The sequence below is a fragment of the Scyliorhinus canicula genome, chromosome 12, assembly GCF_902713615.1.
Source record: "Scyliorhinus canicula chromosome 12, sScyCan1.1, whole genome shotgun sequence".
NCBI lineage: Eukaryota > Metazoa > Chordata > Chondrichthyes > Carcharhiniformes > Scyliorhinidae > Scyliorhinus > Scyliorhinus canicula.
This window is the reverse complement of record NC_052157.1, coordinates 18,895,160-18,920,614: the sequence shown is the minus strand read 5'-3', so window position 1 is coordinate 18,920,614 and position 25,455 is coordinate 18,895,160. Positions and strand designations below refer to the sequence as shown.

At 47.2% G+C, this 25,455-nt stretch overlaps 1 protein-coding gene across 1 annotated transcript in view; it reads right to left on the bottom strand.

The window, feature by feature from the left end:
• Positions 1-25,455, bottom strand: part of LOC119974515 (NT-3 growth factor receptor-like) — a 917,203-nt gene that overhangs the window by 493,518 nt on the left and 398,230 nt on the right. Inside the window, exon 4 of the mRNA XM_038813455.1 lies at positions 3,193-3,261. Coding sequence (XP_038669383.1) covers positions 3,193-3,261 — 69 coding nt within the window. The remainder of the gene's footprint in view (positions 1-3,192; positions 3,262-25,455) is intronic.

The window sequence follows — 25,455 nt, the reverse complement described above, 5'->3', positions numbered from 1 at the left end:
GATGTTTAAATACTCTAGGTCAAGTTGTCATACGGGAAGGGGAAGTTTTGGGTATTCTAAAAGACATTAAGGTGGACAAGTCCCCAGGACCGGATGGGATCTATCCCAGGTTACTGAGAGAAACGAGGGTCGAAATAGCTGGGGCCTTAACAGATATCTTTGCAGCATCCTTGAGCACGGGTGAGGTCCCGGAGGACTGGAGAATTGCTAATGTTGTCCCTTTGTTTAAGAAGGGTAGCAGGGAAAATTCAGGGAATTACAGGCCTGTGAGCTTGACGTCAGTGGTAGGCAAACTGTTGGAGAAGATACTGAGGGATAGGATCTATTCACATCTGGAAGAAAATAGACTTATCAGTGATAGGCAGCATGGTTTTGTGCAGGGAGGGTTATGTCTTACAAACCTAATAGAATTCTTTGAGGAAGTGACAAAGTTAATTGATGAGGCAAGGGCTGTAGATGTCATATACATGGACTTTAGTAAGGCGTTTGATAAGGTTTCCCATGGCAGGTTGATGGCAAAAGTGAGGTTGTATGGGGTTCAGGGTGACTAGCTAGATGGATAAAGAACTGGCTGGGCAACAGGAGACAGAGAGTAGTGGTGGAAGGGAGTGTCTCAAAATGGAGAAGGGTAACTAGTGGTGTTCCACAGGGATCCGTGCTTGGACCACTGTTGTTTGTGATCGACATAAATGACCTGGAGGAAGGTATAGGTGGTCTGATTAGCAAGTTTGCAGATGATACTAAGATTGGTGGAGTTGCAGATAGCGAGGAGGACTGTCAGAGAATACAACAAAATATAGATAGATTGGAGAGTTGGGCAGAGAAATGGCAGATGGAGTTCAATCCAGGCAAATGCGAGGTGATGCATTTTGGAAGATCAAATTCAAGAGCGGACTATATGGTCAATGGAAGGGTCCTGGGGAAAATTGATGTACAGAGAGATCTGGGAGTTCAGGTCCATTGTACCCTGAAGGTGGCAACGCAGATTGATAGAGTGGTCAAGAAGGCATACAGCATGCTTGCCTTCATCGGACGGGGTATTGAATACAAGAGTAGGCAGGTCATGTTACAGTTGTATAGGACTTTGGTTAGGCCACATTTGGAATACTGCATGCAGTTCTGGTCGCCACATTACCAGAAGGATGTGGATGCTTTGGAGAGGGTGCAGAGGAGGTTCACCAGGATGTTGCCTGGTATGGAGGGTGCTAGCTATGAAGAAATGTTGAGTAGATTAGGATTGTTTTCGTTGGAAAGACGGAGGTTGAGGGGGGACCTGATTGAGGTCTACAAAATTATGAGAGGTCTGGACAGGGTGGATAGCAACAAGCTTTTTCCAAGAGTGGGGGTGTCAGTTACAAGGGGTCACGATTTCAAGGTGAGAGGGAGAAAGTTTAAGGGAGATGCGCGTGAAAGTTTTTTACGCAGAGGGTGGTGGGTGCCTGGAACGCTCTGCCAGTGGAGGTGGTAGAGGCGGGCACGATAGCATCATTTAAGAGACATCTAGACAGGTACATGAACGGGCGGCAACAGAGGGAAGTAGACCTTGGAAAATAGGAGACAGGTTTAGATAAAGAATCTGGATCGGCGCAGGCTGGGAGGGCCGAAGGGCCTGTTCCTGTGCTGTAATTTTCTTTGTTCTTTGTTCTTTGAGTTCAAAGAAGTTTACAAGACTAATACCTGGAATGGGTGGGTTGCCTAATGAGGAAAGGTTGGACAGGCTGGGCTTGTATCCACTAGAGTTTAGAATAGTAAAAGAAGAGTTGATTGGAACATATCAGATCCTGAGAGGTATTGATAGGTTGGATGTGGAAAGGATGTGAACCCTTTGGTAGAATCTAGCACTAGGGGGGTCACAGTTTCAAAATAAGGGGTCATTTAAAATGGGGTTGGGGCAGAAAAAGTTATCTTAGAGGGTCGAGAGTCTTTGGAATTCTCTTGAAAAGGTGGTGGAAGCAGAAGGAGGGATTCTCCGTTGCCCACCTCCGAAATCTATCCGGCGATCGGGCGGAGAATCCCCGTTTGCGGAGAATCGTGTTGGCACCGTTTTCCGCATGCTCCACCCCCTCCAATTCGGTGTCATCTCGGAGCACGGCGTTGTGACAGCATCACCTCATTGCTTTGAGGCCCTCCCCCGATGCTCCACCCCGATGGGCCGAGTTCACGACCGTGCGGGTCGCGTGTGGTCTGAGTTTTCATACACACCGCGTGGCGGCCATGGGCTGTGTCCAGCGAGCGCTGGGGGGACTGGTGGGGGGTGTCAAGAGGGTGGCGAGGGATTGTCTCGGGGAACACTATTCGGCCAGCCGGCGCCATGTTTGATGGCAGAACTGCTGCAGGTCGTCGCCGTGCACAAGCACGGCCACGGACCCACCAATTCTCCCGCCGTTTATGTCAGGAATGCCGGGAGTTTTACCCGTCGCTGCTGCAAACCCCTCACCGGACAGGGCATCAGTGGGGGGGGGGGGGGGGGGGCGGCACTGACGTTTTCATTGTAAAGCAAGACACGTCCTCCGGACATATCCTCAAAATCGGGGAATCCAGCCCAGAGTCTTTGAGGCAAAAGTGGAGAGATTCAAGGGGGTGATAGGTTGTCAGGGGTAGGTGGGTTGTAAATTTGAGGTTACTATCAGATCTTATCAAATGGCAGAGTGGGCTCGAGGGGCTGAATGGCCCACTCCTGCCCCTTGTTCATATGTTTGTAAGGTACACTTGGTCTTGGGCCTGGGAGGAATATCAGCCAGATGCCCACTCCTCCAGTGATTCATGTGAAAAGACGTATGAGTAGGAACCTCATGAGTTAGGTAAGTGTGACTTCATGTCATCCCCTTCCATGACCTGTGTGAGGATGAATGCTTGACAAAGGAAGCGGAGGGTTCCTGGTCTCTGTACCCTGGAGTTGCACTCCAACAAGAGGCCAGTACTTCCAGTGGGAAAGAGTAGAACTCTGACAGGGGTTGGGAAGGCCGGGTTGGCCGGCACAAAGCAGGCTCCTGGAATTCATCGTTTCACTCCACTTCACACAGTCAGAACAGGAGCAATGGAGCACTCGGCCAGAGTGAGGTAAAGTGGTCTGGATCACTGGAGAAGACAACAGCCCTAAGACACACCAGGTGGCTCTGCAGCTCAGGGCTATGAAGGGAAAAGGAGGACTTGTAACTGGGCTTGTAACAACACCACATGCTTGGTACTTACAGCTGGGCGAGTCGAAGTGTCCGAAAGGGCTGCCAGGACAGGCTGGTGAGATGATTGCCCGAGAGGTTACTGCAGATTCAAGGAGGAAAGAAAATGTATTATTAATTACTTTCAGTGGAACAAGCTCAATGCTCTCATGTCAGAAACCTCACTGTATTTGGAGCTACATGGCGATTAAACACAAGTGCCCTTATTAACACTGCGACCAGTGAGTGGGGTCTTGTTGCATTCGCCCACCTCAATAATCTTGTTTGAAAAGTGCACACGCGATCAGAAATGTTACCCTGTCCCCCATCCCACCCCACAAAAGTTATCCACACATCTCCCTGAGGCCAGCTCCAGACAATGCTGAATCCTACCTTAATTTTGAATCAGTTAATTCTGTTTTTACAAATCAGAGAATACCAAGCCGGGCGCGTATTGGGAGCGGTAAGGTTGGGCAAACTCGAGACTCTCTGCTTAGGAGATTAAGCGCTTGTCAATTAGTGGCTGAGAATCAATGAAAGAGCCTCTCCTGTGATTGATGCTGACAATTATTCAACTTCAAAAACAGCCGCCGTTCCAAATTGTAACGCAAGTCAGTGATGTGCAGATGGGTGAATCAACCCCACACTTCCGAGGCTGGAGGTGCAAACAATGGACTGCGTGCCATAGGACCATAAGACATAGGAGCAGATGACTGCCATTCGACTCATTGAGTCTGCTCCGCCATTCAGTGAGATCATAATTGATCTGGGGTGCGATTCAACATATAAAGTTCAGAGTCTGGTTTCGGGCGCACTTAGTCGAGAAAGAACCCGCTATTCAGCAGCACTTTGCTGTTTTTTTGGCATCAGCGAGGAACACCAAGTCGAGGCTGCACTTTAGCTCAGCTCACCAATGCAGGAAGACAACTCTTGGATCAGTGCACCATTCTTAACGGCAGCCCCTATCATTTGACCCCTCTCAGTGACCCCACCACGGCTTCCGGACCACCCCACTTCACCCAACTGACCTCTTCCGGGGATCTCAAGCAACCACCCTCACCCACATCTTATGGGCAGAGCATCCCCGGACCTGATCACTGGCATGGGCAACCTGGCACCCAGGCACCTTGGCAATGCCAGCCTGGCACCATAGCAGCGCCCCTGCCAGCTTGGCAGAGTCACCTAAGCACTACCAGGTTGCCCAGGTGGCAGTGCCAAGGTGCCCAGGTGCCAGCGGGAGTGCCAGGGTACTATCCTGACAATCCTGACCACCCAGAGGTCTCGAATGGCCTGGGAGACCTCCCGTCCCAGGTGCCATTACGCCCGGTCCACATTTGTGGAAACCAGTGCTAAACGGCGCCTGACAAAGTCTCCCATTGCGGCCATTAGGTCCCGGAGACCAGGAGAATCTGACATGTGCACATTTAAACAATATGCTGATCTGGATCTAGTCCAGCAAGACCCAGATCCGATCACAACTTTCGGTTGAATCTCGCGAAGCATCGCGAATATCACGAGACCTCTCGCAAGATTCAATCGCCTCATTGCGGCACCAAGGTGGAAGAGACGAGGCCGATAAATCGCGCCCCTGATGTGTTAATCCTCATTTCTACTTGCCCACCTTACCCTTGATTCCCTCACTGATTAAAAATCTCTCTACCTCAGCTTTAGACCATAAGACCATAAGGCATAGAAGCAGAATTAGGCCACTTGGCTCATTGCGTCTGCTCCGCTATCAATCATGGTTGATATTTTTCTCATCCCCATTCTCCTGCCTACTCCCCATAACCGCTAATCCCCTTATTAATCAACAACCTATCTATCTCTGTCTTCAAGACACTCAGTGATTTGGCGTCCACAGCCTCTACGGCAAAGAGTTCCACAGATCCTCTGGCTGAAGAAATTCCTCCTCATCTCTGTTTTAAAGGATCGTCCCTTTAGTCTGAGATGGTGTCCTCTGGTTCTAGTTCTTCCAACAAGTGGAAACATCCTCTCCACATCCACTCTATCCAGGCCTCGCAGTATCCTGTAAGTTTGAATAGGATCCCCCCCATATCTTTCGAAAGTCCAATGCGTACAGATCCAGAGTCCTCAACTTTTCCTCATACGACAAGCTTTTCATTCCAGGGATCATTCTTGTCAACCTCCTTTGGACACTTTCCAAGGCCAGCACATCCTTCCTCAGATACGGGGCCATAAATTGCTCACAATACTCCAAATGGTATCTGACCAGAGCCTTATACAGCATCAGAAGTACATCCCTGGTCTTGTATTCTCGCACTCTTGACATGAATGCTAACATGATATTTGCCTTCCCAACTGCCGACTGAACCTGCACGTTAACCTTAAGAGAATCATGAACAAGGACTCCCAAGTCCCTTTGTGCTTATGATTTCAAAGCATTTCCCCATTTAGAAAGTAGTCTATGCCTAAATTCCTCCTTCCAAAGTGCATAACCTCACACTTTTCCACATTGTATTTCATTTGCCACTTCATTGCCCACTCTCCTAGCCTGTCCAAATCCTTCTGCAGCCCCCTTGCTTCCTCAATACTACCTGTTCCTCTACAGATCTTTGTATTATCTGCAAACTTAGCAACAGTGCCTTCAGTTCCTACTTCCAGATCATTAATGTACATTGTGAAACGTTGTCCCAGCACAGACCCCTGAGGCACACCACTAGTCACCAGCTGCCATCCTGAAAAAGACCCCGTTATCCCCACTCTCTGCCTTCTGCTATTCAGCCAATTCTCTATCCATGCCAGCATCTTACCCTTAACACCATGGGCTTTTAACTTATTTAACAATCTCCTCTGCAGCACCTTGTCAAAGGCTTTCTGGAAATCTAAATGAATCATGTCCACTGGTTCTCCTTTGTCTAACTTCCTTGCTACCTCCTCAAAGAACTGTAACAGATTTGTCAGACATGACCTTTCTTTGACAAAGCCGTGCTGACTTAGTCCTATTTTGTCATGCACTTCCAAGAACTCTGCAATCTCAACTTTAATAACGGACTCCAGAATCTTACCAATGACCAAAGTCAGGCTAACCGGCCTATAATTTCCCGACTTCTTCCTCCCTCCCTTCTTAATCAGCGGTGTTACATTAGCCACTTTCCAGTCCTCTGGGACCCTTCCTGCCTCCAGTGATTCCTGAAAGATCACCAGCATTGCCTCCACAATCTCCTCAGCTATCTCTTTTAGAACCCTGGGGTGTAGTCCAGGCCTTTCAGTTTCCCCAGAACCTTCTCCTTAGTGATGGCCACTGCACTCACCTCTGCCCCATGATTCTTCTGGAGCTCTGGCATCCCACTGGTGTCTTCCACCATGAAGACAGGTGCAAAGTAACTATTCAGTTTGTCTGCCATTTCTTTGTTTCCTATTATTACTTCTCCAGCCACGTTTTCCAGTGGTCCAATGTTTATTTCTGCCTCTCTCTTACCTTTTATATATTGAGAAAAACTCTTCCTATCTTCTTTTATATTACTAGCTAGCTTGCACTCATATTTCATCTTCTCTCCCCTTATTGCTTTTTTAGTTGTCCACTGCTCGCTTTAAAAGGCTTCCTAATCCTCCGGCTTCTCCCTAATCCTTGCCACTTTGTATGCTTTTTCTTTTGCTTTTATGCCGTCCTTGACTTCCCTCGTCAACCATGGATGCCTTGTCCTTCCCTTAGCATGTTTCTTCCTCCTTGGGATAAATGTTTGCTGTGCCTCCCGAATAACCCCCCAAAACTCCAGCCATTGCTGTTCCGCTGTCTTCCCTGCTAGGCTGCTTTTCCAATCAACTCTGGCCAGCTCCTCCCTTATTTAATTATAATACCGTTACACACAGCATGGTAGCACAGTGGATAGCACTGTTGCTTCACAGCTCCAGGATCTCAGGTTCGATTCCCGGCTTGGGTCACTGTCTGTGCAGAGTCTGCACGTTCTCCCAGTGTCAGCGTGAGTTTCCACCGGGTGCTCCGGTTTCCTCCCATAGTCCAAAGATGTGCAGGTTAGGTGGATTGGCCATGCTAAATTGCTCTTAGTGTCCAAAAAAATGTGAGGTGGGGTTAAGGGGATAGGGTGGAGGTATGGGCGTGGGTGGGGTGCTCTCTCCAAGGGCCGAATGGGCCGATGGGCCGAATGTCCTCCTTCAGTATTGTAAATTCTATGATCTGATTCCAGCTTCTCCTCTCAAACTGCAAGGTAAATTCCATCATATTGTGGTCACTGCTCCTTAAGGGTTCCTTCACCTTAAGATCCCTAATCAAGCCTGCCTCATTGCACATCACCAAATCCAGAATTGCCTGTTCCCTAGTAGGCTCTGTCACAAGCTGCTCCAAAAAACATCTCTTAACCATTCCACAACTTTCTTTTCTTGGGATCCATTGCCAACCTGATCTTCCCAGTCCAGCTGCATATTGAAATCCCCCATGATTATTGTGATATTGCCTTTTTTTACATGTTTTCTCTATCTCCTGATTTATTTTCTGCCCCACATCTTGACTACTGCTAGGGGGCCTAGTACATAACTCCCATCAGGGTCTTTTTACCTTTGCGATTCCTCAACTCTATCAACAGAGATTCTGTGCCTTCTGATCCTATAATCGCTCCTTGCTATCGATTTAACTTCATTCCTTACTAACAATGCAACCCCGCCCCACTTTGCCCATCTGTCTGTCCTTTTGATAGGACATATATCCTTGGATATTTAGATCCCAGCTCTGATCCCCTTGCAGCCACGTCTCAGTGATGCCCACAACATCGTACCAGCCAATTCCAATGTGCGCAACAAGCTCATTCACCTTGTTCTGTATACTGCGCGCATTAAGCTACAATACCCTCAGTCCTGCATTGACCACCTCCCTTCTCACACTTGTTACCTTTTTTGCTCTGCCTGAGGGTGACGTTGTTCTCTTATTTTTGTTTCTCTATTTTCCCTTCAGTTACGACACCTTCTAAGCTAACGCCCTGGTTCTCACCCCCATTCCATACTAGCTTAATTCCTCCCGAATCTTGAACATACTCAATGTCCCAGCCCTCTCTGGTAAAGAATCCCACAGATTCACTACCCTCAGAGAAGAATTTTCTCCTCATCTCTGTCTTAAATGGGTGACCCAGGAAGATTCATAGAATTTACGTACAGAAGGAGGCCATTTGGCCCATCGAGTCTGCACCGGCTCTTGGAAAGAGCACCCTACCCAACCCACTCCTCCACCCTATCCCCATAACCCAGTAACCCCACAAAACACTAAGGGCAATTTTGGACACTAAGGGCAATTTATCATGGCCAATCCAGCTAACCTGCACATCTTTGGACTGTGGGAGGAAACCGGAGCACCCAGAGGAAACCCACGCACACGCGGGGAGAACGTGCAGACTCCGCACAGACAGTGACCCAAGCCGGGAATCGAACCTGGGACCCTGGAGCTGTGAAGCAATTGGGCTAACCAGTTTGCTATCGTGAGTGGATGCTTGGTGTCCCAGCCGTCTCATACAGTCATGAAGCAAACTCCGGAGCAAAGGACCCATTTCAATGGAATTATTACAGAACCACCTCTCACTGTGTCCGTCTTACCCACGGTCTGTGAGGGAGCACAATGCAACAACATTTCAAGCACAATCTGCCAATATGTTTTTAGAACTCCATTCTGCAGTGGCCACAGTGGGAACGACAGCGAACTCACAGCAGCTCATGCTGTCAACATCTAAAAGAGCATGGGGGGGGGGATCACTTTTCAAACGGGGCCCTTGATTAGAATGGATCAAATTGACTTGAAGAGTCCCTAACAGCTGCAAAGCCTGTTAAGTATTTCCAGCATTTCCCAGACCTAGCAAGTCTTTGTTGTACTGTGTGAACAGAGTCTGTGCGAGACGTCAGTTTCTACATAGCTTTGAGGGGATCTGCACTTCCTGATAAAGTGTTTGGGGAAGATCACTTCACAGGAACTCTTTTGGGACTGATCAAACAACAATCGAAGCTCAAGTAGAGGGAAGCACTTCAAAAACACAGCTCGCATCTCCTCAGAAGCAAACAGTTATCTGTTTTTTAAATTCTGTTGTTTTTATTGTTGGGGCACAATTACTGTACATGTGGCTGATGTTCCCGGCACCATCAGCTGGGGATTTCTGATCCCAGGTCTGAGCTCCCACCGAAAACACCAAACATTCATCTGCGTCTGGGCCTCAATCATACGGACACAGATTTACATTTGAATAGAGAAAAAAAAATTCTTTGTTTAAAGAAAATATTTCCTTGCTGCAGAAGAGCATCCTCTAAGCTAATGTGGTAAGGGGAAAGGGAACCGATGCAGGAAGTCGGAGGGAAATAAAGTGGGGACAGAAACGAAAGGCAGTAAGGGGAAAAGTGACAGGCAGAGAAACCAAAGTCAAAAATCAAAGAGGGCCACAGCACAGAGACTGTGGGGAACTCAGTGAATGGGTAAAGGAAGGCTAAGAGAAATAAAACACAGGGAGAGTGTACAAAACATGACCGAATGTGGTGACCTTTGTGAGGGGTTTCCAGGATGGAAGGCGTAGTGATCACAGAGATACACAAAGCTCCTTTGAAGACCTAAACTAATTTTATTAAGACTACTCCATTTGAGGAAACAGCAAACATACATGTCAGAATTAAACTACACTCACTAACACTCTCTATCTACTAATTATAACTATCATATTTTGATTTGATTTATTGTCACATGTACCGAAGTACAGTGAAAAGTATTTTTCTGCGGCCGAGGAACGTACACAGTACGTACATAGTAGACACAAGAATAATCAACAGAGAACACTGACAAATGGTACATTCGACAAACAGTGATTGGTTACAGTGCGGAACAAGGGGCCAAACAAAGCAAATACATGAGCAAGAGCAGCAGAGGGTGTTGTGAATAGTGTTCTTACAGTGAACAGATCAGTCCAAGGGGGAGTCGTTGAGGAGTCTTGTAGCTGTGGGGAAGAAGCTGTTCCTGTGTCTGGATGTGTGAGTCTTTAGACATCTGTACCTTCTGCCTGGAAGGGTCTGGAAGAAGGCAATGCCTGGGTGGGAGGGGTCTCTGATAATGCTGTCTGCCTTCCTGAGGCAGCGAGAGGTATATAGAATCAATGTGGGGGTGGCAAGTTTGCGTGATGCGTTGGGCTGAGTTCGCCACAGTCTGCACTTTCTCGTGATCTTGGACTGAACAGTTGCCCTACCAGGCTGTGATGCAGCCGGAAAGGATGCTCTCTATCGCACATCTGTAGACATTTGTGAGAGTCGATGCAGACATGCCAAATTTTTCAGCTTCCGCAGGAAGTAGAGACGTTGTTGGGCTTTCTTGACTGTTGCATCAACATGAGTGGACCAGGACAGACTGTTGATGATGGTGACCACCAGGAACTTAAAGCTATCGACCATCTCCACTTCAGAGTCATTGATGCAACGGGAGTGTGTGTCGTGCTGCGCTTCCTGAAGTCGATGATCAGTTCCTTTGGGCACTATCTTAACTACCTCTGCAATACACTATAAATCTTGTCTTCTTCAGCTCCAATTTAATCTCCTCCTCGCTAAGCCCAAGAGCCAGTGCAATTTATAGTGCTGTCCCTTAGCTCCCTCTAGTGGCTAGGGTTAACATAACATTAACTCTTCACATGCTGTAGATTGTCACACTGTATAATGTCACACCGAACAGATGGACTGAGAAAGCAGGGAAGAGAGCAAGGGAAGCCGAGATTAAACTGCATTTATTTCAATGCAAGAGGTCTGATAGGCAAGGCAGATGAACTCAGAGCATGGACGGGTACATGAGACTGGGATATTAAAGCTATTACTGAAACATGGCTAAGGGAGGGCCAAGACTGGCAGCTCAATGTTCCAGGGTACAGGTGCTGTAGGAAAGATAGAACAGGAGGTAAGAGAGGAGGAGGAGTTGCATTTTTGATGAGGGAGAATATCACGGCAGTACTGAGAGGGGATATATCCCAGGCTTTGCCCACTGAGTTCATGTGGGCAGAACTGAAAAATAAGAAGGGAGAGATCACTTTGATAGGATTGTACTGCAGGCCCCGAAATAGTCAGTGGGAAATTGGGCAGCAAATATGTCAGGTGACTACAGATGGCTGCAAGGTAAATAGGGTGGCAATAGTCAGGGACTTTAACTTTCCCAACATTGACTGGGACAGCCATAGCGTTAGGGGTTTGGATGGAGAGAAATTTGTTGAGTGCATTGAGTGTTCACAGCATAGTAGTATTGTGGTTAGGACAGTTGCTTCACAGCTCTAGGGTCCCAGGTTCGATTCCCGGCTGGGCCACTGTCTGTGCGGAGTCTGCACGTTCTCCCTGCGTCTGCGTGGGTTTTCTCCGGGTGCTCCGGTTTCCTCCCACTGTCCAAATATGTGTGGGTTAGGTGGATTGGCCATGTTAAATTGCCCTTAGTGTCCAAAATAAAGGTTAAGTGGGGGTTGCTGGGTTACGGGGATTGGGTAGATACGTGGGCTTGAGTAGGGTGCTCTTTGTAGGGGCAGGGGCAGACTCGATGGGCCGAATGGCCTCCTTCTGCACTGTAAATTCTATGATGTGGATTTCCAGGAGGAACGTCTCATTCAGCATGTGGATGGCCCGATTAGAGAGGGGGCAAAACTTGACCTCCTCTTGGGAAATAAGGAAGGGCAGGTGACAGACGTGTTAGTGAGGGATCACTTTGGGACCAGTGACCATAATTTCATTAGTTTTAAGATATCTGTGGAGAATGATAGGTCTGACCCAAAAGTTAAAATTCTAAATTGGGGAAAGGTAAATTTTTAAAAATAATTTAGAGTACACAATTCATTTTTTCCAATTAAGGAACAATTTAGCGTGGCCTATCCACCTAGCCTGCACATCTTTGGGTTGTGGGGGCGAAACCCATGCAAACACGGGGAGAATGTGCAAACTCCACAGGGACAATGACCCAGGGCCGGGATCAAACCTGGGACCTCGGCGCCGTGAGACAGCTGTGCTATCCACTGTGCCACCCTGCTGCCCGGGAAAGGTCAATTTTGATGGTACCAGACAGGAACTTTCAAAAGTTGATTGGGGAGTCTGTTGGCAGGCAAAGGGATGGTTGGTAAGTGGGAGGCTTTCAAAAGTGTGTTAACCAAGGTTCAAGGTAAGCACATTCCTTTTAGAGTGAAGGGCAAGGCTGGTAAAAATAGTGAACCCTGGATGATTCGGGATATTGAGGTCCTGGTCAAAAAGAAGAAGGAGGCAAATGACATGCAACTGCAGCTGGGATCAAGTGGATCCTTGAAGAGTACAGAGGTTGTCGGAATAGAGCTGAGAGAAATCAGGAGGGCAAAAAGGGAACATGGGGTTGCCTTGGCAGATAAGGCAAAGGAGAATCCAAAGAGCTTCTGCAAATACATAAAGGGCAAAAGAGTAACGAGGGAGAGAGTAGGGCCTCTTAAAGATCTACAAGGCCATCTATGTGCGGATCCACAAGAGATGGGTGAGATCCTAAATTAATATCTCTCATTGGTATTTACTGTTGAGAAAGGCATGGATGTTAGGGAACTTGGGGAAATAAATAGTGATGTCTTGAGGAGTGTACATATTACAGAGAAGGAGGTGCTGGATGTTTTAAAGCGCATCAAGGTAGATAAATCTCGGGACCTGATGAAATGTATCCCAGAACGTTGTGGGAGGCTAGGGAGTAAATTGCGGATCCCCCAGCAGAGATATTTGAGTCGTTGTCCGCCACAGTTGATTAGAGGATAGGATGTTTAAGAAGGGCCACAGGGAAAAGCCAGGGAACTACAGACAAGTGACCTATTGTCTGTGGTAGGTAAATTGTTAGAAGTTATTCTGGGAGACAGGATCAACAGGCATTTAGAGAGGCAAGGACTGATTAGGGACAGTCAGCTGGCTTTGTGAGTGGAAAATCATATCTCACGACTTTGATCGAGTTTTTTCAAGGGGTAACCAAGAAGGTAGGCGAGGGCAGTGCTGACGGTATTGTCTACATGGACTTTATTTAGCAAGGCCTTTGACAAGGTACTGCATGGTAGGTTGTCGCATAAGGTTAAATCTCACAGGATCCAGGGTGAGGTAGCCAATTAGATACAAAATTGGCTTGACAACAGAAGACAAAGGCTGGTTGTAGAGGGTTATTTTTCAAACTGGAGGCCTCTGACCAGCGGTGTGCTTCACGGGATCAGTGCTGGGTCCATTGTTATTTGTTATTCATATTAATGATTTGGATGAGAATTTGGGAGGCATGGTTAGTAAGTTTGCAGAGATTGGTGGCATAATGGACAGTGAAGAAGGTTATCTAGGATTGCAACAGGATGTTGATCAATTGGGCCAGAGGTCCGATGAATGGCAGATGGAGTTTAATTTGGATAAATATGAGGTGATGTATTTTGGTAGATCGAATCAGGGCAGGACCTACTCAGTTAATGGTAGGGAGTTGGGGAAAGTTACAGAACAAAGAGATCTCTGAGTACAGGTTCATAGCTCCTTGAAAGTGGAGTCACAGGTGGACAAGGTGGTAAAGAAGGCATTGGGCATGCTTGGTTTCATTGGTCACCCTATTATAGAAAGGATATTATAAAACTAGAAAGAGTGCAGAAAAGATTTATTAGGATGCTACCGGTGCTTGATTGTTTGAGTTATAAGGAGAGGCTGGATAGACTGGAACATTTTTCCCTGGAGAGTAGGAGGTTTCGGGGTGAACTTATACAGGTCTATAAAATAATGAGTGGCATATATAAGGTAGATAGTGAACATCTTTTCCCAAAGATAGGGTAGTCTAAAACTAGAGGGCATAGGTTTAAGGTGAGAGGGCAGAGATACAAAAGGCTCCAGAGGGGCAATTTCTTCACACAGAGGGTGGTGTGTGTCTGGAACGAGCTGCCAGAGGCAGTCGTGGAGGCGGGTACAATTTTACAATTTACAATTTAAAAAGCATTCAGACATAAGTATGGGAAAGATGGGTATAGAGGGTTATGGGCCAAATGCGGGCAATTGGGACTAGCTTAGTGGTAAAAACTGGGCAGCATGGACAAGTTGGGCCGAAGGGCCTGTTTTCATGTTGTAAACCTCTATAACTCTATGACTGTGACTCGACTGGTGAATCATAAACCAGTGCCCCCTATTGTCTCCCCCACCACAATATGCTGCCCTCTACAGCACACCCACAGAACAGCACCCTCCACTGCACCAGCCAGGGACAGTTCCACCCACCGACTACTCCACCGACAAATGGAGCCCTCTACTGCCCCCTCAACAGAACAAGTGTTCCTCTGCTATACACCAACAGAAAAAAGCAGAACAGTTGGACTATAGTACATTCAGCTGGGGCGCAATAGGTGGGTGGCCAAAGTTGGTGAAGGACAGAATATAAAATGATGAAAGATCAGATTGAAAAATGGATTCTTACATTAGTGGGAGTACCATAGGCCCCCTAATTGTGAGATGGAAGAGGATGGATCCGGGAGATGACGAAGAATAACAGAATTACTGTTGATGAGATTTTAATGATACATTCATTGATTGAGACAGGAAGGGAGTTAATCAAGAAAGGCAAATGGAATTTCTAAAGTGTCTATGGAAGTTTTTTTTTCATGGAGCATGTTCTCATATCACAAAAGTGGAGAAATATCACTGGAACCTGTAAAGAGGAATGATTTAGATTGTAGGGAACAATTATTTGTGGGTGTAACGACCAGAAGGTCATAAAGGCCTGTAGCGATAGGAACAAGGAAAATAGCAGAACTAGATTGGAACAGTGCAGTCTTTAGGAAGCCAGTAGTGAGACAGCTAAAGTGAGATGGAGAGAGAATTTGGCAGAAGGACTGTACAGCAACAATGAGATGTAATCAAACTGAAGATTACAAAGTTTCAGATTGAGTGTATGTACCTTAAAATGAGGTCACTTCATTCTTCAGGGTGGTGTGGATAAATAATGATGCTGGAATCCAAGTAAAATTGATGAAAAGGGCATATGTGGTGCATAGATAAGACAAAAATAATAAATATAAACGAGAATAAACGAGAAAATGAGAAAAGGGGTTGAGAAAGAGATAAGGAAAGCAAGGAGGAACTACGAGGAGAGAATCTTAAGAAAAACGATAAAGCATCAGTAGGGAGAGAATTGTTAAATGTGGAGAGGCGAGGATAGTGAGTTAACAGAAGATAAATGGAATATTTAATCTATATCTTACATCAGTGGTCAAAAAAAAAGTAAGGATGCTAAGGAAGAGGTCGTAAAGTGGTTGGAAGCAGAATGAGAGACTTTTTACATATATTTGTGCTCAGAAATGTGGGTGTTCTGGAGGTGTGGGCGGCACGGTGGTTAGCACTGCTGCCTCAGAGCTCCAGGATATCAGGTTCAATTCCAGCCTCGGGTGACCTTCTGTGTGGAGTTTGCACTTTCTCCCCGTGTCTGCGTGGGTTTCCTCCAGGTGTTCCGGTTTCCTCCCACAGCCCAACGATGTGCAGGATAGGTGACTGGCCATGTTAAATTGCCCCTTTGTGTCCAAAGGGTTAAATGGGGTTACTGGGTTATGGGGATAGGGTGGAGGTATGGGCTTGGGAAGTGTGCTCTTTCCAAGAGCCGGTGCAGACTCGATTGGCCAAATGGCCTCCTTGTGCACTGTTAATTCTATGATTCTATGATTTACTGCCAATCTCTAATTTCCCTTGTACTGCAGAAATCTGTGATGTGTTAGGCAGTTTGGTTCGATGTTGACTGCAATTGGATGCAGGGAAGCTAGAAACAAACGTCTGACACAGGAGATGATCCAACACTGTTTTATTTAACTATGAACACGCTGTACATGTTCAGCTGTGGGTTGACACTCTCCTAATCCAACTGATGACCTCTTTCTGGCTTGACCAGACTTACTAGCTACCGCATGGTAATAGTGCTCACTAACCTGTGCACTCTGACTGTCTCAGTAGCTGGGTCCTGAGAGAGGGAGAGTCTTAATGCCCTGTGGGCTGTATAGTGGTGGTGTCCTGTCTGGTGATTGGTTGTTCTGTGTTGTGTGTTCATTGGTCATCCTGTGTGTCAATCACTGCCTGTCTGCATCTCATTCTATACATGAGTGGATATTATGACAATGTGTACATACACTCATAGAGTACTTTTCCATAAAACTAAAGGAAATTATCAGAGATGGTGATTAAGCTAAATGAGGACAATGTGTCTGAACGTGAAGGTATATACCCAATGAATCCTGAGAGGCATGCGGGAAGAAATATATTGGGCGAAATTCTCCCAAAACGGGAGAAATCGTAAAACTGCCGTAAAACCCGGGCGGGTTTTACGGCAGCGCGCCCCTTCCCGACGGGGGACCGATTCTGGTCCCCCGTCGGGGCTAGCAGCCCGACGTCGGAGGCTCCGACAAGTCGGGCTTAACGAAAATCGTTAAGCCCGCTTGCCGGAGTTAGCGCCGGCTGACGCGTCATATGACGTCAGCCGCGCATGCGCAGGTGGGAAGACTCCACCCGCGCATGCGCGGGTGACGTCATCGCGTTTTTGCGCAAAACCCGCGCATGCGTGGGCCGGGTTGCCCCTCAGCTGCCCCGCGTATTGATACTGCGGGGCGGCGGAAGGACAAATAGTGCGCGGGCATCGGGTGGGCACCGATCGCGGGCCCATGGCACCCTTGGCACGGCCGTGGTACTGCCGTGCCAATCGATGCCATGGTTATTTTTTGCGAGTTTGTCACGACGTTTTTACGAACGGCAGGACCAGGTGTGTTTGCCGTTCGTAAAAAGGTCGTAAAGGGCTGGGACTTCGGCCCTTCTAACAGCTGAGAATCGCTGCCGGCCGTAAAAAAACGGCGGCAGCGATTCTTGTCGGGATTTCGGCGGGGTGGGGGGAGAATAGCGGGAGGGCGTCAAAAAAATCGGGAAGGCCCTCCCGCTATTCTCCCACCCGTCGTGGGGGGGGGAGAATTTCGCCCATTATTTTTCAGAGCTGCAGTGAGTGTGCGTTTATGCTGGAGGATAACCATTTTCAAAAAGGGCAAAGCTCGTTCAAGTAATTACAGACCAATTAGATTTATATTTGCAACAGGGAAAAGTTTGGAATCTTCAATTAAGGGTCAAATTACTACATAGAAATAACGCAGATGAAGAAAACAAATTAGAATTCCGATCGATGTATCTGAAGAGCTGATGGATTTGGCGAATGGGGGATGTGCAGTGATGTGCTGCATACGATCATCCAAAATAATTTTGAGAAGATGCTACGCAAAAGCCTGTTTGAGAAGAATTCAGGAAGGGGACAATAAATCACCTGGAGGATCAAAAGCGCTTCCCGAGGACCATGATAGGATGCGTAAAGCAGCAGATGGAATTTAGTCTCCACATACATGTCAGGTGGTACATTCTGGTTAAAAGTAAAAGCAATTAATAAATATGCTTTGAATAATTGAAGTCTGGGTGATGCGGAGAAGCAAAATTATGTATTCAGGTTTCCGAGGCACTTCGAGCAGCACCTGAAGTGAAGAAGGAAATCTCGCGGAATGCTTACGGAATGCTGATTTATGGCAAGATATATCGATGGCTTATTGTACCTCCTACTTTACTGTCAGCTGCAAATTTGGGCATAATGCCTTTTAGCTCTATATAGTGATCAACCATGTCAACGTGGAATAGAATAATGCCAGAATGGAACCCAGTGAGACACTACTGTCCACGCTCAGAAATTGGACTTCATCCCTTGAATCCTGACAGTACAGACGGAGGCCATTATGTCTGCACGGACCCTCCGAAAGAGAAGCCTAGTCTGGCCCTTTACCCACTCGATCATCGTGACCCCACCTGACAAGTGGGAAATTTAGCATGGCCAATCCACCTAACCTGCACATCTTTAGACTGTGGGAAGAAACCGGAGCATCCGGAGGAACCCACACAGATAGAACATAGAACATAGAACAGTACAGCACAGAACAGGCCCTTCGGCCCTCAATGTTGTGCCGAGCCATGATCACCCTACTCAAACACACGTATCCACCCTATACCCGTAACCCAAGAACCCCCCCTTAACCTTACTTTTATTAGGACACTACGGGCAATTTAGCATGGCCAATCCACCTAACCCGCACATCTTTGGACTGTGGGAGGAAACCGGAGCACCCAGAGGAAACCCACGCACACAGGGGGAGGACGTGCAGACTCCACGCAGACAGTGACCCAGCCGGGAATCGAACCTGGGACCCTGGAGCTGTGAAGCATTTATGCTAACCACCATGCTACCCTGCTGCCCCTCATTCTCTCTTCAGAGCTGTTACCTATGGCTACCTTCAGTGTTCCTAGCTGGCGTGTGTGTCCTGCTCCAAGTTCTGCCCTCTGTGAAGTGAAAGATGAAAGTGAAGTGATACAGAAAGAACGTGCAGACTCCGCATAGACAGTCGCCCAACGTCGGAATGGAACCCCGGCCCCTGGTGCTGTGAGGCAGCCGTGCTAGCCACTGCGCCACCGTGCCGCCTTCTACCCTAATCTTTGTATCTTTCCTTCCAACTAGTTATTCCAATTTGCTGCTTTCCCTGATTTCGGGACCCCTTCATCTTTTCAAACAGACTTTTGTGTGGCACCTTGTCAAAAATTTTCTGAACGTCTATGAATAACACATCTGCAACCCCCCCCCCCCCCCCCCCCCCCCCCCACCCCTCCCCACCCTCATTCCCCAAATCCATCAGCTCTTCAGATTAATCAATTGGAATTCTAATTTTTTTCCTTTATCTAAAATCCAGACATAATAGTTAAATCCATATCAACATTCAGTAAGACCATATTTGGAGTGAACCGTTCAGATTTAAACTCACTTCAGTGGACAAATGTTGAAGTAATAGTGAGGCTACAACACAAATTTCCAAGGGTGCTGTCTGGTATGAGGAAAAGCAAACACAGAGAAGAACTTGCAAAATTGGACCTGCTTTTGCTAGAATACTGAATGATTTATAGAAGTGTCAATACTTTGAAAGAACTAGGCAGAGCTGACTTTGTCCAATGTTTGATGGTCCTAGAATGAGGAGATACAGATATAAGATTAAATGAAAGAGATTTAGCACGAAGAACGGTTTAAAAAAAACAAGAGGGTTTGGAATTCCGATGACGGAGATGTCCTGAGCAGACGCACAAAAGGTGGCTGTCCTCCTGAGAAGTTGGATTTTGGCACTTTAAACTCACAATAGCCTGCTAGAATCGTGGAAAAGCACCTTCCTCCAACAAAACTGGCCATGCCAAACAGCAGCAGCTCCAGAGGACGAAAGGATGGAAAAAGCAACAAAAGCCTGGAGAGGTGAACCGAGGCAATGACAAACACGCGGGGTGATGAAACCCCGGCCACACCCGACCGAGAGGGACCACCAGGCCGTGCACTGAGCTCCCCCTCCCCGGCGAGCGGATGAAGGGAATTCCTTACGAAGGAACTCCAGGAACACAAGGAGGTCATTAAAGTCAATATGAGGGCAGCGGGGGACTGGCCCGAGGACAAGGGGGAGAAACAGGGACAACTCCAGCTTGATGAGCGAAGCTCGCCAGGGCCATTGTCGTGGGCCCAAACAGGGCGGAGCGGCCAAATAGGGTCCACAGCCATGGGGGCGGGTACATGTAAATAGTCATATGGTTCCTTGCTTGAATATGTATATTTTCCCGTTTTGTCTGTCTCTGCTCGTCTCTTTGTGGGAGTTCTGTAAGTATGAAAGCAATTGATTTTCAGCGATTGATGGACTATGCAGCATAAAAAGATGAAAATCAATAAAATCATTTTTTAGAAAACAGAGGGTTTGGAGACAGGAATGAACTGTAGTCTTAATAATCAGAACAGAGTCCATGTTAACTTTTGAGAACAAGTTATATAGATGTTTGCAGGAAAGGGAGATAGAGATATGGGGACAGGATAGATCAATAGGATTAGGATTACTGCTCAAGTGGAGCATGAACACCTGCATACGCTGAGGGAGGCTGAACAGCCTGTTCAGCATCATAATTCCTCTCTTAATTCTATTAGCGGCAACTTCCACTGTCACCCACCAACGCCCCCCCACATCCTCCACAAATAGCACCCTCTGCTGGACAGTTTTCTTCACTGCTCCACCTGCAGGATGGTTTCCGCACCCATTCACTCACTGAAGAGCACACTTGCATGGTGGCGACCCCAGTCTCATTCACGGCATTCTTGTCTCTGAGTCAGCAGGTTGTGGGTCCAGGAGCTGGAACCCAAACTCTAGGCGGGCATGCCAGGGCAATAAGGCTGAGGGTGCCGCACTGCAGGAGGTGATGTCGCTTGGATGAGACAACTCCCTTTGCATCATCTCTGAGAAGAGCGAGTGAAATGTCCCCGGTGTCCTCAGCCTACAACTTAAAAGCAGGTTGTCAGGTCTTTGCCACTTTGCTCTTTTTGGGAGTTTGCTGTGCGAAAATTGGCTGCGTTCCTGCATCTCGACATTCAGCCAACATCACCCTTTGTTGTACGTCCCAGCCAAAGGACATTATTGAGTCAGCATTGTCACGTCCAATTGTCCTCGAGAAGGTGCAACTTGACGACTTAATCCATGGTGTTGACGCACAGAGAAATTAGTGGAGGCTGCAGTCCACTAAACCTGCCGTCACTTTCACCTTTTTTTACACTAATGCACTAGGATTTTGTGAACTGGAAGCAGCCCCCTCGCCAGGGCTTCTGAGCCATAAAGGAAAACAATGGGAGGTATTTTCCGCTCGTGTTTTTGTTTTGGGAGGGGGGGGGACGGAACGGCAAAGGGGCAGAGAATCACAAAATGGCTTTTCCGCCGGTGAGATTTCCTTGTGCGATTGTCCCCGTATGATGTAACAGCAATCCCGACTTTAAACTCGGGAACCTGATTTGCATCCATTTAAATATGCGTATCAGGACTTTACGGCCAATAGCCCCCCCCCCCCCATTTAAAATTGTCCATTCATATTGGCATGAGGGCACACTAGTGTCAATCACAACAGACCCCCTATGGTGTGCACCTGGCGAGCAGGACCCACCAGAGATGCACAAGTGAGTACAGACCCCCGGGGAGAGGGTCATGCCCAGTCATTGCCCCTGGCACCCCCTCACTGCTAGTCTCCCAGAACAACATCTCCCACTGCTACACCTCTTGCTACAATGTCTTGCCTCCGAAGGTGGTGCTCCCAGTGCGTATAGCTCGTCGAACAACACAGCTTCGAACACGCAGCGATTTCCATCCAATTGCTAGTCTCATTTTCCCGACACTCCTGATAGTTTCAGATATTAAGCCATCACTAACACCCAATATTTACTGCACCACACAACTAACCAGCATGCCAAGTACAGAATAAATCCCTTCGAATTGTAAACTGAATGTTCTAATTGCTAATTTTCTAAATGATTTCAGCTGATGTTGGAGTCGCAGACAGGTGTGAGATGTGACTGCCAGAGCAAACACAAGGTGACGGTAATGAAAGCAGAGGTCAGAGGCGGGACATTGGGTTTCAAGACTGTGCATTTATCAAACTGGCTCAGTTCCTCAGACAGATGGATGCGAGTCTCCTCGCTCTCTCTGTCTCTCTCCCTCTGTGATGAAAATGACTGGGTCCAGTCCCTCTATCCTTTTAACTACAACACCTGGGCTTCCGTCCAACAGAGACAGATGCAGTGAAAGTCTCCTCTCTCTGTGGAGGGATGTAACCGGCCTCAGGGATCTTGGCTGCGATCCAGTACATTCACAGGATAAAACGCTCTTCTCTCTGACACCTGGGGAGGGTGCCAAGGGGAAATGAGTTTGGGTTGCCGCAGGTGAAGTCCCGGGGACAGGTACGATGCATAAAACCAGCCATAATAGAGTAATCATCCTGTACCAATTGAGCAATCAGTTAGACAAGGGAGCCTGGCATGGAATGGAAATGTCCTGCTGAAGGTTTTGTGCTGAAAAGGAAAAGATCTTTATTTGGTCACTGCCTCAATATGAGTTAAACTGAACCTGGCACGTTCTGATAGGGGCCACATGGGCAGAATGAGCATGGAGAGATGGGCAGAGGCACACACGGACACACAAACACATGCACACATGGCACAGACACACACAACTAGAGGCAAAGACAGGGACGCACATGTAGACACAATAGGTTGCATTATTTCATGTATTTTCAATGTTTCATGTATTTTCTTGAATTTTGTTTAATTCCCTTTTCTTCCATGTACTTAATGATCTGTTGAGCTGCTTGCAGAAAAATACTTTTCACTGTACCTCAGTACACGTGACAATAAACAAATCCAATCCAATCCAATCCAATCCAATTAATGTAATGGCCTGGAATTTCACCGAGTTGGGATCGCTCAGGAACCCTTGAAAATTGGTTGGGGGGGGGAGCCCCAATTCTGAGATTTCCTACCCCATTGCTGGGTTTTTTTCACTTTCAGGAATGCCTTTTGAGGATGCAGGATGGTTCTGGTCAAAAGCCCATACCCTGCCCTCCTGACCTGGTTGGCATCATGGCAGGGGATCAACAGATCCTTTTCTTCTGCAATTTTCATGGGGTTGGGCCAGGTTTGGAAGGACCTGTGGTTCACTGTGAACCATTGTCAGCAAGAAGTGAGCCTTTTAACATGTAAAAGAAAAGGTCCTCACCTAGGTATATCCCCATCCACTCCCATGCCCCCTCATGCCGCCATGCCTCGGTGTGTCCCCACCCAGCCTCCCCCGCCCCAGCCTCCGTGACTCCTCATGCCCATGCTAAGCTACGGCACATCATTCATCCACTGTGCACTGTACATAACCAATGAACCTAATAGTGACAGTAGTATGTGTAAAAATAAGCTTTAAAATAACAGTCATTCATTAATCACTTTCCACTATGTTGAAAAGATCCTTCCACTACAGCCCAACAAAAGTGTCAATCATCCAAAGTCTTTTAAAGTTCCTATAGCTGAAACGGCAGGCATTAGACATCTCTTAACCTTGTTTAAATAAACGTAACATTGTGAAATTTATGGAAGAGATCAGAGTCCAGAGCTGTCAATCAAGCAATGCTTGCCTTATCTGGGGTTCAGGTGTTTTAGTACTCTCATGGATGTCTAGGATCTTAGCCAAGAATGCATAATGAGGCTTGACTCATATATCTGGTGTATAGTGGGTGAAGGGGCCATGGTTGGACATAAGGGAAATTTTGGGTCATGAGGGTAGATAGAGGGCCATAGCTTGGCATGGCGGCATGAGAGGCCATGGGCTGGGTGGCGACATGACCTGGCAAGAGGTGGCATTGCGGGGACATGAGGTGTGAGGGTGAGGGCTGGAGGACGTTTTTGTTTTTAGTTTATAACAGGGATGAAGCCCCACAGCAGTGAGATGGACCTTTTGAACAACCCACCTCCGTACTCAGCACTCCCTGTGACTGCCTCCTACCTCTTTCCCGAGGTGGCTGGCCTGACTCCATCCCGCACCTGAACCCTGACAATGAAGATCCCTTCCTTACATGCAGTGTCTCCCTAGATGGGCAGGCAGACTCCTGCTACTCGCTTTGGTGATGAAAATGCAAGCACAGCTTAGGCAAGTGGGAGTGGTAGTTAGCATATAGGAAAGAGGAGAAATCAAGAAGGACTGAAGGGTCTGGGTTTTCAAGGGATCTTAGAAGTTAAGGGGAATGGTAGCAAGGTGGTTCAGACAGAGAACATCAGCGAGCTATAATACAGCAAGAGAAACATATACATGACCACATTAACATAGAGAGATCTGGGCATGAAGGTCCACATGCCCCTAAAAAAGTGGCAACAGTTTTGTGGCCAAGGTGATTAAGAAGCATATGGCGTCAGCCGGGGCATTAGGTACAAGAGTTGGGAAATCATGTTGCAGCTGTATAAAACCTTGGTTAGGCCGCATTTGGAGTATTGCATACAGCTCTGGTCACCACATTAGCAGAAAGACATGGAAGTTTTGGAGAGAGTGCAAAGAAGGTTCACCAGGATGTTGCCTGGTCTCGAGGGTGTTGGCTTTGAGGAGAGGTTGAATAAACTGGGATTGGTTTCACTGGTAAGACAGAGGCTGAGGGGAGACCTGATAGAGGTCTACAAAATTCTGGGAGGCATAGACAGGGTGGATAGTCAGAGGCTTTTTCCAAAGGTGAAAGTGTCAATTACAAGGGGCACAGGTTCAAGGTGAGAGGGGGGGGGAAGTTTAAGAGAGATGTTCGGGATAAGTTTTCCACGCAGAGAGTGGTGGGTGCCTGGAACGTGCTGCCAGAGGATGTGGTGGAAGAAGGCACATCAGCAACATTTAAGAGGCATTGGATGGATACATGAATAGGGAGGAAATAGGGGGATACGGACCGAGTAAGGGCAGAAGTTTTTTTTAGTTTGGGGATCATGATCGGCACAGGCTTGGAGGCCCGAAGGGCCTGTTCTTGAGCAATACTTTTCTTTATTCTAAATACTCACAATCACACACACAGAAACACACACTCACAGGCACAAAGACAGACATAAATATACACTCACATAGGCTGACCCACATGGGCACATATAGAATAGAAAGAGCGAGATAAAGAGAGGAGACAGATAGACACATACACACACAACACCACAATTCCATCAGAGCTTCATTATTAATGAACTCTCGCCTGCAAGGAAGGGGAATAAATATTTCTGCAGGGTAATGCTGGTTTCAATTGACTTCGATATTGCCTAAATAAGGATATAAATTACTCACATTTAGATGTTACTCAATCACTCCCTTTGCTCATTTGTCTTTTGCAGAGAGCACCATTCTGATACTAACCAGCCTCATCAGCCATTTGTCTGCCCAGCGTCTGCTGTGCTGTGTGCAAAATGTGAAGTGGGGCTTGTATATTCTTGATCCCTTTTTGTGAGCAGGTGAAACAAAGCTGAACTGATGGGATTCGATACATGTTTAACTACAGCAAAACTCTCCTGGGTCACTCCAGCAAACACAGATTCTCAGGGGGCCCATTATCCCTGGAGTTCTACATCTTTGGCAGTAAATCTGCACAAGGCCCTTGCAAAATCTCAGTCAATGGAGGAAGCTGCGATGTGGAAAGGTTGCAATGGGAGTGGAGCAGTCCCCATTGAGTGTGCACAACTGTGCAATAGCTCCATGCTATTAGTGTGGAAACCTGCTGATGGTGAATAAAACTATTAATGGTATAAACCTGCATGAATGCAACCCCACACTACTTGTGGAGCAGCTCAATACTGTGTGCAATGAGCTCGCACTATTAGAAACACAGTTCCACTGAGTGTGGTACAACAGAATCAATCTGCAAAGAAATAAGAAATGGCAAGGGGAAGAAGTTCCTGGTGGGTGTAATTTATAGGTCCCCAAATCATATTTCCTCAGTA